Source organism: Toxorhynchites rutilus, chromosome 3 (genome assembly GCF_029784135.1).
Source record: "Toxorhynchites rutilus septentrionalis strain SRP chromosome 3, ASM2978413v1, whole genome shotgun sequence".
NCBI classification, from domain to species: Eukaryota; Metazoa; Arthropoda; class Insecta; order Diptera; family Culicidae; genus Toxorhynchites; species Toxorhynchites rutilus.
The window spans coordinates 35781166-35794946 of record NC_073746.1 but is presented as its reverse complement, the minus strand read 5'-3'; the positions used below and the strand labels follow the sequence as shown (position 1 = coordinate 35794946).

Below are 13781 nucleotides of genomic sequence, written 5' to 3'. Positions count from 1 at the left end.
ACGACACCTCGCGGAAATACCGTAGGACTTTTTTGACAGCCTAATATATATATATATATATATGTTCAATAAAAAATACTTATGTATTGATAGTGTGTTATGTGATAGTGTGCTGAGTCCCGTTCATGCTTTTTGGAAAACGCCTTGTACATTTTCCATCTGCAATGCATGGTGATACAAGATTTAGATCACCACGTAGGCTATGAACCATGTTTGTGGTAACAATATCGAACAGTCACCAATATTTTGGAATACGATTGCTTTGAATCTGGATCGGATCGAACGATTCGTCTTTTGCATTCTGGAATCCGATCGACCTCAATTCATTCGTGCTATAAAATGTGGCAATCTTGACTTGGCGCAAAATAAACATCAAAATAATTAATACGTTTTCATATTCGCAATTTGTTAATATACTCTCGATCAGATCAGCAGGCTCGAAAGCAATTCTAAATTGCTAAAATTTGATTGAAAATCATTACTCTAAGTTGTTTGAATACTTAGAAGACAGTCCTAACTTAAAATTTCTTCTATAAATCTCTTTGAATTTCCGCCAAAACTTTATTCATAATATTAAATCATTATCAGAAACAATTTGTGAATGTGGTTTCCTATTAAAGAACACAAATTAGGGACTATCTTAATTTTTTCCGTAGAGTCCTTGGTGGATCACACCATTGAGAGAGATGGCGGATCTTTCGGCTGAAGAAGGGCTGGATTTTGCTGAAGGAGGGCTAGATTTTGCTAGATTATTGGCACACCTCAAGACATTGTCCTGACTGCGTCAATTCATCAAACGACACACATAATAATCGCACTCTCTTGTTTGATTCGTCTCTTCCAACCTCATGTTTGAAAATATTAATTCAAAAGGAGTAATGATGTTTATAATGATTGAAGTAACTGTAGCGCATTAGATCTACACACGTGTCCTCCAGCCGTTTTATTTTATCAGGATTGACTACAATAGCGAGACTGTTACTTCGCATTCCGAGCATGTGTGGGTTCAGAATAATTTCAATAATTCATTGTGCTCATCCAAAAAGGTTTCCAGCTCGCCGGCGATGCACCTAGCTTTAGTCGAATTGAGGTTAGTTGCGTATGTATGGGGTGAAAGCTTGATGAAGAGGACGAAGTGGCATCTGGCTTTCAACAATGTAAAAAAAATCGTCCTGTTTTTGATATTGTTTGTATAAAAAATACAAATATCGTGATTAAAAATAGGAGATAGGGGTGAAAATTGGTTATATAAACCAAACGATTTTCAAACCAAATTTATGCAAAAAATACAAAAAAAAAATTCAGAAAAAAATTATTCCATAGGCTCACCCAAGTTGGTATTAAATATACAGTGATCGCTATCCTAGCTGTATCATATATAGTTTACGACCTATTCTCATGCCTACCAAGTTTTTTGAGTATGATTTCATTAAAATTGGTCGAGCCGTTTCAGAAGAGTTCGACCACGAACACGAGAATTTTATATATAAGATAGATATAGATTAGATTTTTTTTTTGTTACATATTAGTTTTTTGCTGCACAGTTCGAGCTGAGATAGTTGTGTCCACTACCAGGAGGCTCATTCGAGCTCTTTGGTGTGGGGGATAGCGGAGGGTGTTAAAAAAAAGAAAATACTGTGCCACCGCAATCAAGTCTGTGATTGGAAATGCACAGTATGGTCATCAGCTCACTCCCAATCACAATCACTAACAATCTATAACAATGCAATCATTGTGAAGTGACGTTCAAAAATGAGTTTTAAAATACCATCGTCCAGGACGATATTTTCAATTGAATTTTTCAATATTTCATGCACAGTTCTGTCTTTTTTGTGTGGTTTATTTAATTTATAAACTTTGTCGCTTACGAATAAATATTTACATCAATGTATTAATTTCACTTATGATCATCTCTTTTCTCCTATACTCCACTACGGTTTTTTGATACATATTATCAAAACGATCTCAAAATATCACTTATGTTTGATCGCGAGGAGAAATTTTCCACAGAACTGAGCTCGGGTCGCAGGCCCGTTATAGCGCAGAATAGATCTGGAATGTCTCTGCTGAGGTCAAACGTATCGCTTTCAATGAGACAATGTGGGTACATAAGCTCCAACTTCTTGAACAAGTCCATATTCTCTTTGTCCTCGGCATTCTCCTCACGCGCACGGCCAAATACATTGTCAAACGAAACTCTCGTCTCCACATTACAGTCCCTGAAGCGGCAGTATTCAAGCTGCGGCAGTTCGGATAGAATTCTGTAGATTGGCGCCTCTTTCTGTTTGTAAAAATAGAATGAAAATAGAATCAGAAAACACAGTTTTTTATGTAATGTAAAATTACTCACCACATTGACCGCGGTCAGCTTCAGCGTTGTTAACTTCTTCAATGCGCAAATCTGATTGATTAGAGGATTTTCCAAAACCATCTCCTTAAGATGCAATTCCTCCAATTGTTGATTAATGATACGCAAATATCTTATTAGATTTGAGTTCGCGGCAACCGATCTTGCACTCACTTTGAAAATGTATTCGTTCTCAATGCACAACCGTTTCAGTTTCGGGGCACTTTCAAACGGCACAAATGAATCAACGTATGTTGACATCTTTTCAAGTAGTGGCAGCGATAACTTGTTAACCGACCTGTGGCTGTGTATGTCAACACGCAAGCATAGCTCCTTTAGCTTTTTGAGATCACCTATTGCGTTGAAGGAGTCATCACGCATGGCGGTTCCGTGGACTATCAATGTCTCTAAATTTTTAGCGACTTGGAAAATATCTTTGTAAGTTGCACAGAACGAGCTATCGTCGTCACATATTTTCAAATATTTCAATTGAGCGAAGATTTGAAGATATCTGTCGTGAGAATCGTAGGGTCCGTAAGGTCTAGCAAAATGGAAACCACTCGCAGTACTGAGCGTCAGGCTGTGTAGATTTGTAAATGTGCCGGACCCAATTATACTGAACAACAATTGTTGGTCCTGGAACTTCACATCAAGCTCCTCGATCTGGGTGCTAAACATCTGCAGGAATGGGCTTATCGTCAGGCCCATGTCTTCCAACTGTAGCTTTGTCAAATTCGGTGCCTTTACAAGGCTGTGGGAAATTTCAACGCGGTTAACTCTTACTGAAGCACTGTAGCTAATTTTCCTCAGGTTCGGGAAGTTCCAGCACTGCAAGCTTCCAAACACATCATCTAGCGAGAAATGGCACATTTCGAAATTCAGATCCTCAACGTTGAACATCACCTCCTCGTGGGATAGGAACTTTTGTAGCGCTTCCAAAAAGCAGGTTTGTCGCTCGGCTGGAACCAACGCATCCGAAATCGTGTACGCGGGGTAGCGTTTCATCCTGTCAGAAACCTGTATATCAACGTCACTGCAAAGGTTGGCTACGGAGATGTTGAACTGATGCTTCCGAATGTACCGATTGCTACTCAGAATATCGTACCATAGTTTACAAGTACGCATGGCAGAAAACTGATCTCTGATTTTTAACTTATCGAAGATTAAATAGAATGCCTCCACCGGGAGCTGATTGATATAGTTTTGAGCCATGATCACAACCGAATATACGAATTAATGCACTTAAGTTACGAGAGAATCGTGAGCTTGAATGTGAGAATGAGAATGAATGTATGTACCGAGATCATCCGTTTTTTATAGCTGTCAGCACTGCAGAAGCCTTAAATCTACCTCGTAGTGGGTACACATTGGGAAAACATACCTACCAAAGCTACCTAGCTAGCAGGAACAGCTGCATGTTGAAGTCTGGCAATCCAGAAAACACTACCAGGTATAACTCTACATTGAGATTGTACTGAGTTCCATCTCTGCCTGCTCCAGAAAAGATGCTAGCAAGTGAATTTCAGTGTAGCTACCCGCTCTCTCAGGTTGTTAGCTGTTTTATATGAACACATCCAGTGGTTCGATCATAACATGTAACAAAGCAAAAAATGTCACGAGGAACAACTTAAACAATGTTTTCTCCAGGAATATCATTTGTTCAATGACTTTGAAAATGCTGGAAACATCCAGCATAAGGTTACGAAAATCAATAAAAACTAAATTTTTGAAGAAAACTTCGCCTTTGAAGACTGTGAATGCGAGTTTCAATGAAGTATTGTTATTTTAATTTTTTGAACTACATTACTACATTACATAACATTACTTATTAATGTTAGCTCTATTTTGTTGTTATAGATACAATACAGTCTTAGTCTCACAGACCGAAATCAAAAGTTTTGTTTTGAGGAGGCTAAATTAAACGACAATTGAAACAGAATGAAGCAGAAAAAACAGGAAGTGGGTTATATCTATGGTATAACCGCAAGGGTGACGTAGGACTATCGTTGATTTAGAGATCATTTGTTTCAAGTTGAATCTAAATCCATTCTGAATGAATGAATAAATGAATATTTGGGGGACTTCGAAAACGAGAGCGTTATGTTGGAAGCTCAAGGTTTTATGCATCCAATATTGGATACAAAAAACCTTGTTCTGAAGAATAATCTTCAGAAGCTTTCCTGCTAACTGCTCTTGATTGACAAATCACAAAACCAAATGTATGTGGTCGCAGTATTATATGGATATAAAACATTAAAATAAACTCGCATGAATGTATTTTTCAATTCCCGGGGAACTGGCAGATTATTATTCAGCAACGATTAGATCTTTCCGGAATTTTCTCGATGCTGAATGGCATCCAAACGAAAATACTCCTTTCAGTTTGGCCTGCAAACAACTTTTCTGAACTCTAATCCATCAAATTTGATTATATGCTAAGCTAATATAGCACGCTCTCCTTGGATTCGACAGGCCAGCTGAATGTCCTTGGGCATGGTGTGACGCGTTTTGTGGGATAGCACACAAATTGGTATCTTCGAATAGGCCTCCTGCAGCGTCATAACCGCGGAACTTTGGAAGCGCAAGTCGGTTTTGAAGTCCTGAGCAATTTCACGAATCAAATGCTGCAAAGGTAGCTTGCGGATCAGCAATTCGGTCGACTTCTGATAGCGACGAATTTCACGCAAAGTTCCCGGTCGATAGCGATGCGGCTGGTGCGCTTATCCGAGCTGCTTTCGTGGTGCCTTACCACCGAAAGACTAACGAGCTGTCTGCTTGGTCCCAAACAAACGAGTCCTCACGGTGCGAGAGTAGAGTAAGAAATGAACGAAAGCAAAGGAAGCACCATATTATAAGCCATAAAAGTATAGAATGTAAACCCCACCCTCTTTATTATATAAGCTTACTGTATACTTACTTCGATGTTATTCGTTTCTCTCCTCCTGATGGATTCCCTTCTGGCCTAAGGTGCACAAACAGGATCTCGGTGACACCGTTCATCAGCGCTTTCAAGATAAACGAAGTTAGCTTCACCACAACAGCGACAACATGCTCCAATCGCTGTTCAATTATAACTGAGTGGGTTTCAGAGCGGCGCTCGCTTATATACCGATTGGAGATTTCAATAGCCTGTTTTGAAAGCAATTTTAAGGCTATTGAAACAAGTTTTTGGATGAAAAAGTAACAAGTATATAACGCGTAGACATTTTATCTTTCGAATGAAGTGTTTATCATACCATTTCGTTCAATTGTTTAAGAGCTATTAACGCTCAAAATCTCGGTCTCCGGCGTAACGCTTTCGTTTTCGAAACTTTGATTTTACACCCCGGTATAGAAAGGAAAGACGTAGTCCTACGTCAAAAAAAAAATATATTTTTTGGTTTTTTTTTCATTCAATTATACAATGATTCTCCTCTAATTGGACATCTAGCTTATTGGACAGACCTGTAATGCAACAGGGATAGTTGGATATTTAATCATCTAATTGGACACTTATTGTAAACATTCTTTGCGCAAGTTTCTACAACACGATACATTTTTAGGAGTGTTTTCAACCATTTTCCAACCATTTCACTAGATCATGTATTTTGCACACTTTTTTAATGATTATGCGTTAGAGTTTCAATAATTTCCCTATTTTTACTTGTTTTTCAAATCGTGTTGTATTTGTATTTGATGTCCAATTACAAGTCACCATCGCCTCTAATGCGACACTGAGTGGTACCTTTGTATGTCCAGTTAGAGATGAATCACTGTATTTGTTTACTTCAAATAAATACAAATAACGCCTAAAAATACAAAACATATTGTCTTAAATTATTAAAACGCGCACGGTCTGTGACACCGTGCACGAGTATACGAGTTATACGAGTTACGCGCGAGTACAAGAGAATTGAAACTTTGTTTTATTGTCTAGTACAGTAATTTACGTTTAATGCGACATTTTGCTAATTGGACAGGCCTGTAATGTGATACGTTTAATTGGACATTTTTACCTCTAATTGGACATTTTTGTAAACATCGAGTTCGGGGCCCAAATTATGGCCCCACATTGAAAGTGGCCACCAGACGTCGACACTGTATCACTCGCATCGGAAATGTCCGATTACAGGTCAAAATCGCCTCCAATGCGACACTGAGTGGTTTCTCCGCATGACGCATTAAATGTAAATTTTTTTTTTATCTGTATTATAGTGATTTTCAACTCATTTGGCTGGTTCGTCACTTTTTACTTCCATTTTTGGAAGAATGTCGGGAGTGAGAATTGAACTCGTGACCTTTAGCGTGAGAGGCATGGATGTTACCACTACGCCAAATCGCCTCCTATAAAAATGTAAATTACTGTACTGCATTCATTTTCCAATGACTTTTTTAAACAGTCAACGTTTGGTAGACCGCAGCCTAACATTTGCGCAAATAGTCGCCCGTAATACCCAAAAGTTTGGCCACCCCTGATCTATATGAATAAAAATGGAAGGTCAAATATGTTGCTAAGCGCAGACCCCGAAGAAGGAATAGTCCGATTTGAACCGTCTTTCTTTTGTTGTATTTCTCTGTCCATAGATCAATATAGTGGAGAGAATAGTCGGAAATTTTTCTGAAAAATTCTAAAAGAAGGTCGGAAAGTTCGGAAAATTGAATACCCATATGTTCGAAAATTACATAATGATAAGCGTTGTTAGTCCATTCCCTATTTGCGCTTGCAGAATTGATCTTTGTTTGAAGGTGAAAATGGATTTTCTGGCGAAATAACGAAATCCTACACCTAAACTAGCGTTCGCAGAAAACATTTCATCTTCAGCAGAAAAACTGCTTTTTCGTCTGCTGAAGGGTCAAATTTGTGTTTTCTTAGAGTAAAAGTATAAAATAAGTAAAAAAAATTGGGACGTGGGACATATGATGAATTCGCTACTTGTGGATAATGGAAATCCAACGTGCCCAACGTGTTTATTTTGGTGTTATAAATGTCCTAGACTAATGAAGGAGAGGTGTGATAACTGCTAACTGCTACTTGCCTAATTATTTACTAGCTTTTAGTACATTATTATGTTTAATCACAATGGAACCGTTTAACTTAAAAAGTTTTTTTTACTTATTTTATTTTCTAGTTTTTAGTACATTGTCTGTTTCATTACAATATTTATCTACAATAAAACTGTTGTACTGTATTATTAGTCAAATCATTTCATTCAATACCGATACTGAGTGGATTGCAAAAAAATATATGTGTTCTCCAAGTCAAGTTCGTTCGTTCCATACACATATTAGGCTGTCAAAAAAGTCCTGCGGTATTTTTTTTGAATTTTCATTTGTTCATAAAATTAGTTACAATCATCTGTTTTAAGTCAAATATGCGCCGTTTTGTTCGATGACTTGTTCTCAACGAGATGCCAACTTCATAATACCCCTGTTATAGAAGCTCACTTCCTTATTGGCAAAAAACTCGGATAGCCAATTTTCACAGGCCTCTTTTGTGGCTAACTTCTGACTACCTAGCTCGTTCGCCATGGACAAAAACAGGTGGTAGTCACTTGGTGCAAGGTCCGGACTATACGGCGGATGCAAAAGAGCCTCCCATCCGAGCTCCCGGAGCTTCTGGCGCGTCACCGAAGAAGTGTGTGGCCTGGCGTTTTCCTGATGGAAGACCATGCGGCCTCTGTTTATCAAAGAAGTCCGAATTGAGCGTTTGGCCATAGGGAAGCAACTCATAATAGATTATTCCTTGACAATCCCACCAAACGCACAGCAGAATCTTCCTGGCCGCTAATGAGGGCTTGGCCACCGTCTGAGCCGCTTCAGCGGCCTTCGACCACGACCGTTTGCACTTCACGTTGTCGTAAGTGACCCACTTTTCATCGCCAGTCACCATCCGCTTCAGAAACGGGTCGATTTTGTTGCGATTCAGCAGCGATTCACATGCGTCGATACGGTCAAAGATGTTTTTGCGTCAAGGTGTGTGGCACCCATACATCGAGCTTCTTTGTGAATCCAAGCTTCTTCAAATGGTTAATAACGGTTTGATGACTTATCCCCAGCTCTTGGCCGATGCTACGGCTGCTACTATGCCGGTCTCGGCTAATTCAGCGATTTTTTTCGCAATTTTCGACGACAGGCCTTCCGGAGCGTGGCGCATCTTCGACGACCTCTACACCAGAACGAAAACGTTGAAACCATCGTTGTGCGGTGGAAATGGAAACTATCGGGTCCATAAACTGCACAAATTTTATTGGCAGCTTGAGATGCATTTTTGCCTTTGTCATAGTAGTACTGTAAAATATGTCGGATTTTCTCTTTATTTTGCTCCATATTTGCGACACAATAACTCACGAACGACTTAACCAAACAAAACACTGTCAAGGACTATATTACAGCGCGCAAAAATACCTTTCCAACAATCTATAGTATGACTCGATACAATGAATACAACTAGAACTACGCGCTTACAACGACACCTCGCGGAAATACCGTAGGACTTTTTTGACAGCCTAATATATATATATATATATATATATATATATATATATATATATATATATATATATATATATATATATATATATATATATATATATATATATATATATATATGTTCAATAAAAAATACTTATGTATTGATAGTGTGCTGAGTCCCGTTCATGCTTTTTGGAAAACGCCTTGTACATTTTCCATCTGCAATGCATGGTGATACAAGATTTAGATCACCACGTAGGCTATGAACCATGTTTGTGGTAACAATATCGAACAGTCACCAATATTTTGGAATACGATTGCTTTGAATCTGGATCGGATCGAACGATTCGTCTTTTGCATTCTGGAATCCGATCGACCTCAATTCATTCGTGCTATAAAATGTGGCAATCTTGACTTGGCGCAAAATAAACATCAAAATAATTAATACGTTTTCATATTCGCAATTTGTTAATATACTCTCGATCAGATCAGCAGGCTCGAAAGCAATTCTAAATTGCTAAAATTTGATTGAAAATCATTACTCTAAGTTGTTTGAATACTTAGAAGACAGTCCTAACTTAAAATTTCTTCTATAAATCTCTTTGAATTTCCGCCAAAACTTTATTCATAATATTAAATCATTATCAGAAACATTTTGTGAATGTGGTTTCCTATTAAAGAACACAAATTAGGGACTATCTTAATTTTTTCCGTAGAGTCCTTGGTGGATCACACCATTGAGAGAGATGGCGGATCTTTCGGCTGAAGAAGGGCTGGATTTTGCTGAAGGAGGGCTAGATTTTGCTAGATTATTGGCACACCTCAAGACATTGTCCTGACTGCGTCAATTCATCAAACGACACACATAATAATCACACTCTCTTGTTTGATTCGTCTCCTACAACCTCATGTTTGAAAATATTAATTCAAAAGGAGTAATGATGTTTATAATGATTGAAGTAACTGTAGCGCATTAGATCTACACACGTGTCCTCCAGCCGTTTTATTTTATCAGGATTGACTACAATAGCGAGACTGTTACTTCGCATTCCGAGCATGTGTGTGTTCAGAATAATTTCAATAATTCATTGTGCTCATCCAAAAAGGTTTCCAGCTCGCCGGCGATGCACCTAGCTTTAGTCGAATTGAGGTTAGTTGCGTATGTGAAATTAGCTTGATGAAGTGAAAGCATCAAGTGAAAGCTTGATGAAGAGGACGAAGTGGCATCTGGCTTTCAACAATGTAAAAAAAATCGTCCTGTTTTTGATATTGTTTGTATAAAAAATATAAATATCGTGATTAAAAATAGGAGATAGGGGTGAAAATTGGTTATATAAACCAAACGATTTTCAAACCAAATTTATGCAAAAAATACAAAAAAAAAATTCAGAAAAAAATTCTTCCATAGGCTCACCCAAGTTGGTATTAAATATACAGTGATCGCTATCCTAGCTGTATCATATATAGTTTACGACCTATTCTCATGCCTACCAAGTTTTTTGAGTATGATTTCATTAAAATTGGTCGAGCCGTTTCAGAAGAGTTCGACCACGAACACGAGAATTTTATATATAAGATAGATATAGATTAGATTTTTTTTTTGTTACATATTAGTTTTTTGCTGCACAGTTCGAGCTGAGATAGTTGTGTCCACTACCAGGAGGCTCATTCGAGCTCTTTGGTGTGGGGGATAGCGGAGGGTGTTAAAAAAAAGAAAATACTGTGCCATCGCAATCAAGTCTGTGATTGGAAATGCACAGTATGGTCATCAGCTCACTCCCAATCACAATCACTAACAATCTATAACAATGCAATCATTGTGAAGTTACGTTCAAAAATGAGTTTTAAAATACCATCGTCCAGGACGATATTTTCAATTGAATTTTTCAATATTTCATGCACAGTTCTGTCTTTTTTGTGTGGTTTATTTAATTTATAAACTTTGTCGCCTACGAATAAATATTTACATCAATGTATTAATTTCACTTATGATCATCTCTTTTCTCCTATACTCCACTACGGTTTTTTGATACATATTATCAAAACGATCTCAAAATATCACTTATGTTTGATCGCGAGGAGAAATTTTCCACAGAACTGAGCTCGGGTCGCAGGCCCGTTATAGCGCAGAATAGATCTGGAATGTCTCTGCTGAGGTCAAACGTATCGCTTTCAATGAGACAATGTGGGTACATAAGCTCCAACTTCTTGAACAAGTCCATATTCTCTTTGTCCTCGGCATTCTCCTCACGCGCACGGCCAAATACATTGTCAAACGAAACTCTCGTCTCCACATTACAGTTCCTGAAGCGGCAGTATTCAAGCTGCGGCAGTTCGGATAGAATTCTGTAGATTGGCGCCTCTTTCTGTTTGTAAAAATAGAATGAAAATAGAATCAGAAAACACAGTTTTTTATGTAATGTAAAATTACTCACCACATTGACCGCGGTCAGCTTCAGCGTTGTTAACTTCTTCAATGCGCAAATCTGATTGATTAGAGGATTTTCCAAAACCATCTCCTTAAGATGCAATTCCTCCAATTGTTGATTAATGATACGCAAATATCTTATTAGATTTGAGTTCGCGGCAACCGATCTTGCACTCACTTTGAAAATGTATTCGTTCTCAATGCACAACCGTTTCAGTTTCGGGGCACTTTCAAACGGCACAAATGAATCAACGTATGTTGACATCTTTTCAAGTAGTGGCAGCGATAACTTGTTAACCGACCTGTGGCTGTGTATGTCAACACGCAAGCATAGCTCCTTTAGCTTTTTGAGATCACCTATTGCGTTGAAGGAGTCATCACGCATGGCGGTTCCGTGGACTATCAATGTCTCTAAATTTTTAGCGACTTGGAAAATATCTTTGTAAGTTGCACAGAACGAGCTATCGTCGTCACATATTTTCAAATATTTCAATTGAGCGAAGATTTGAAGATATCTGTCGTGAGAATCGTAGGGTCCGTAAGGTCTAGCAAAATGGAAACCACTCGCAGTACTGAGCGTCAGGCTGTGTAGATTTGTAAATGTGCCGGACCCAATTATACTGAACAACAATTGTTGGTCCTGGAACTTCACATCAAGCTCCTCGATCTGGGTGCTAAACATCTGCAGGAATGGGCTTATCGTCAGGCCCATGTCTTCCAACTGTAGCTTTGTCAAATTCGGTGCCTTTACAAGGCTGTGGGAAATTTCAACGCGGTTAACTCTTACTGAAGCACTGTAGCTAATTTTCCTCAGGTTCGGGAAGTTCCAGCACTGCAAGCTTCCAAACACATCATCTAGCGAGAAATGGCACATTTCGAAATTCAGATCCTCAACGTTGAACATCACCTCCTCGTGGGATAGGAACTTTTGTAGCGCTTCCAAAAAGCAGGTTTGTCGCTCGGCTGGAACCAACGCATCCGAAATCGTGTACGCGGGGTAGCGTTTCATCCTGTCAGAAACCTGTATATCAACGTCACTGCAAAGGTTGGCTACGGAGATGTTGAACTGATGCTTCCGAATGTACCGATTGCTACTCAGAATATCGTACCATAGTTTACAAGTACGCATGGCAGAAAACTGATCTCTGATTTTTAACTTATCGAAGATTAAATAGAATGCCTCCACCGGGAGCTGATTGATATAGTTTTGAGCCATGATCACAACCGAATATACGAATTAATGCACTTAAGTTACGAGAGAATCGTGAGCTTGAATGTGAGAATGAGAATGAATGTATGTACCGAGATCATCCGTTTTTTATAGCTGTCAGCACTGCAGAAGCCTTAAATCTACCTCGTAGTGGGTACACATTGGGAAAACATACCTACCAAAAGCTACCTAGCTAGCAGGAACAGCTGCATGTTGAAGTCTGGCAATCCAGAAAACACTACCAGGTATAACTCTACATTGAGATTGTACTGAGTTCCATCTCTGCCTGCTCCAGAAAAGATGCTAGCAAGTGAATTTCAGTGTAGCTACCCGCTCTCTCAGGTTGTTAGCTGTTTTATATGAACACATCCAGTGGTTCGATCATAACATGTAACAAAGCAAAAAATGTCACGAGGAACAACTTAAACAATGTTTTCTCCAGGAATATCATTTGTTCAATGACTTTGAAAATGCTGGAAACATCCAGCATAAGGTTACGAAAATCAATAAAAACTAAATTTTTGAAGAAAACTTCGCCTTTGAAGACTGTGAATGCGAGTTTCAATGAAGTATTGTTATTTTAATTTTTTGAACTACATTACTACATTACATAACATTACTTATTAATGTTAGCTCTATTTTGTTGTTATAGATACAATACAGTCTTAGTCTCACAGACCGAAATCAAAAGTTTTGTTTTGAGGAGGCTAAATTAAACGACAATTGAAACAGAATGAAGCAGAAAAAACAGGAAGTGGGTTATATCTATGGTATAACCGCAAGGGTGACGTAGGACTATCGTTGATTTAGAGATCATTTGTTTCAAGTTGAATCTAAATCCATTCTGAATGAATGAATAAATGAATATTTGGGGGACTTCGAAAACGAGAGCGTTATGTTGGAAGCTCAAGGTTTTATGCATCCAATATTGGATACAAAAAACCTTGTTCTGAAGAATAATCTTCAGAAGCTTTCCTGCTAACTGCTCTTGATTGACAAATCACAAAACCAAATGTATGTGGTCGCAGTATTATATGGATATAAAACATTAAAATAAACTCGCATGAATGTATTTTTCAATTCCCGGGGAACTGGCAAATTATTATTCAGCAACGATTAGATCTTTCCGGAATTTTCTCGATGCTGAATGGCATCCAAACGAAAATACTCCTTTCAGTTTGGCCTGCAAACAACTTTTCTGAACTCTAATCCATCAAATTTGATTATATGCTAAGCTAATATAGCACGCTCTCCTTGGATTCGACAGGCCAGCTGAATGTCCTTGGGCATGGTGTGACGCGTTTTGTGGGATAGCACACAAATTGGTATCTTCGAATAGGCCTCCT

General features: G+C 38.4%; 2 protein-coding genes across 2 annotated transcripts; both read right to left on the bottom strand.

Annotated features, from left to right (window-relative positions):
* Positions 1–1921: 1921 nt before the first annotated feature.
* LOC129779972 (uncharacterized) lies at positions 1922–3769 on the bottom strand. Its single transcript, XM_055787784.1, has 2 exons — positions 2351–3769; positions 1922–2281 (listed from the first exon to the last, which is right to left on the bottom strand). Exons 1-2 carry the CDS (start codon positions 3557–3559, stop codon positions 1955–1957), a joined length of 1536 nt encoding a protein of 511 aa, XP_055643759.1. The 5' UTR covers positions 3560–3769; the 3' UTR covers positions 1922–1954.
* A 7034-nt stretch (positions 3770–10803) lies between these two features.
* Positions 10804–12696, bottom strand: LOC129779982 (uncharacterized). Its single transcript, XM_055787803.1, has 2 exons — positions 11233–12696; positions 10804–11163 (listed from the first exon to the last, which is right to left on the bottom strand). Exons 1-2 carry the CDS (start codon positions 12439–12441, stop codon positions 10837–10839), a joined length of 1536 nt encoding a protein of 511 aa, XP_055643778.1. The 5' UTR covers positions 12442–12696; the 3' UTR covers positions 10804–10836.
* Between the last annotated feature and the right edge of the window lie 1085 nt (positions 12697–13781).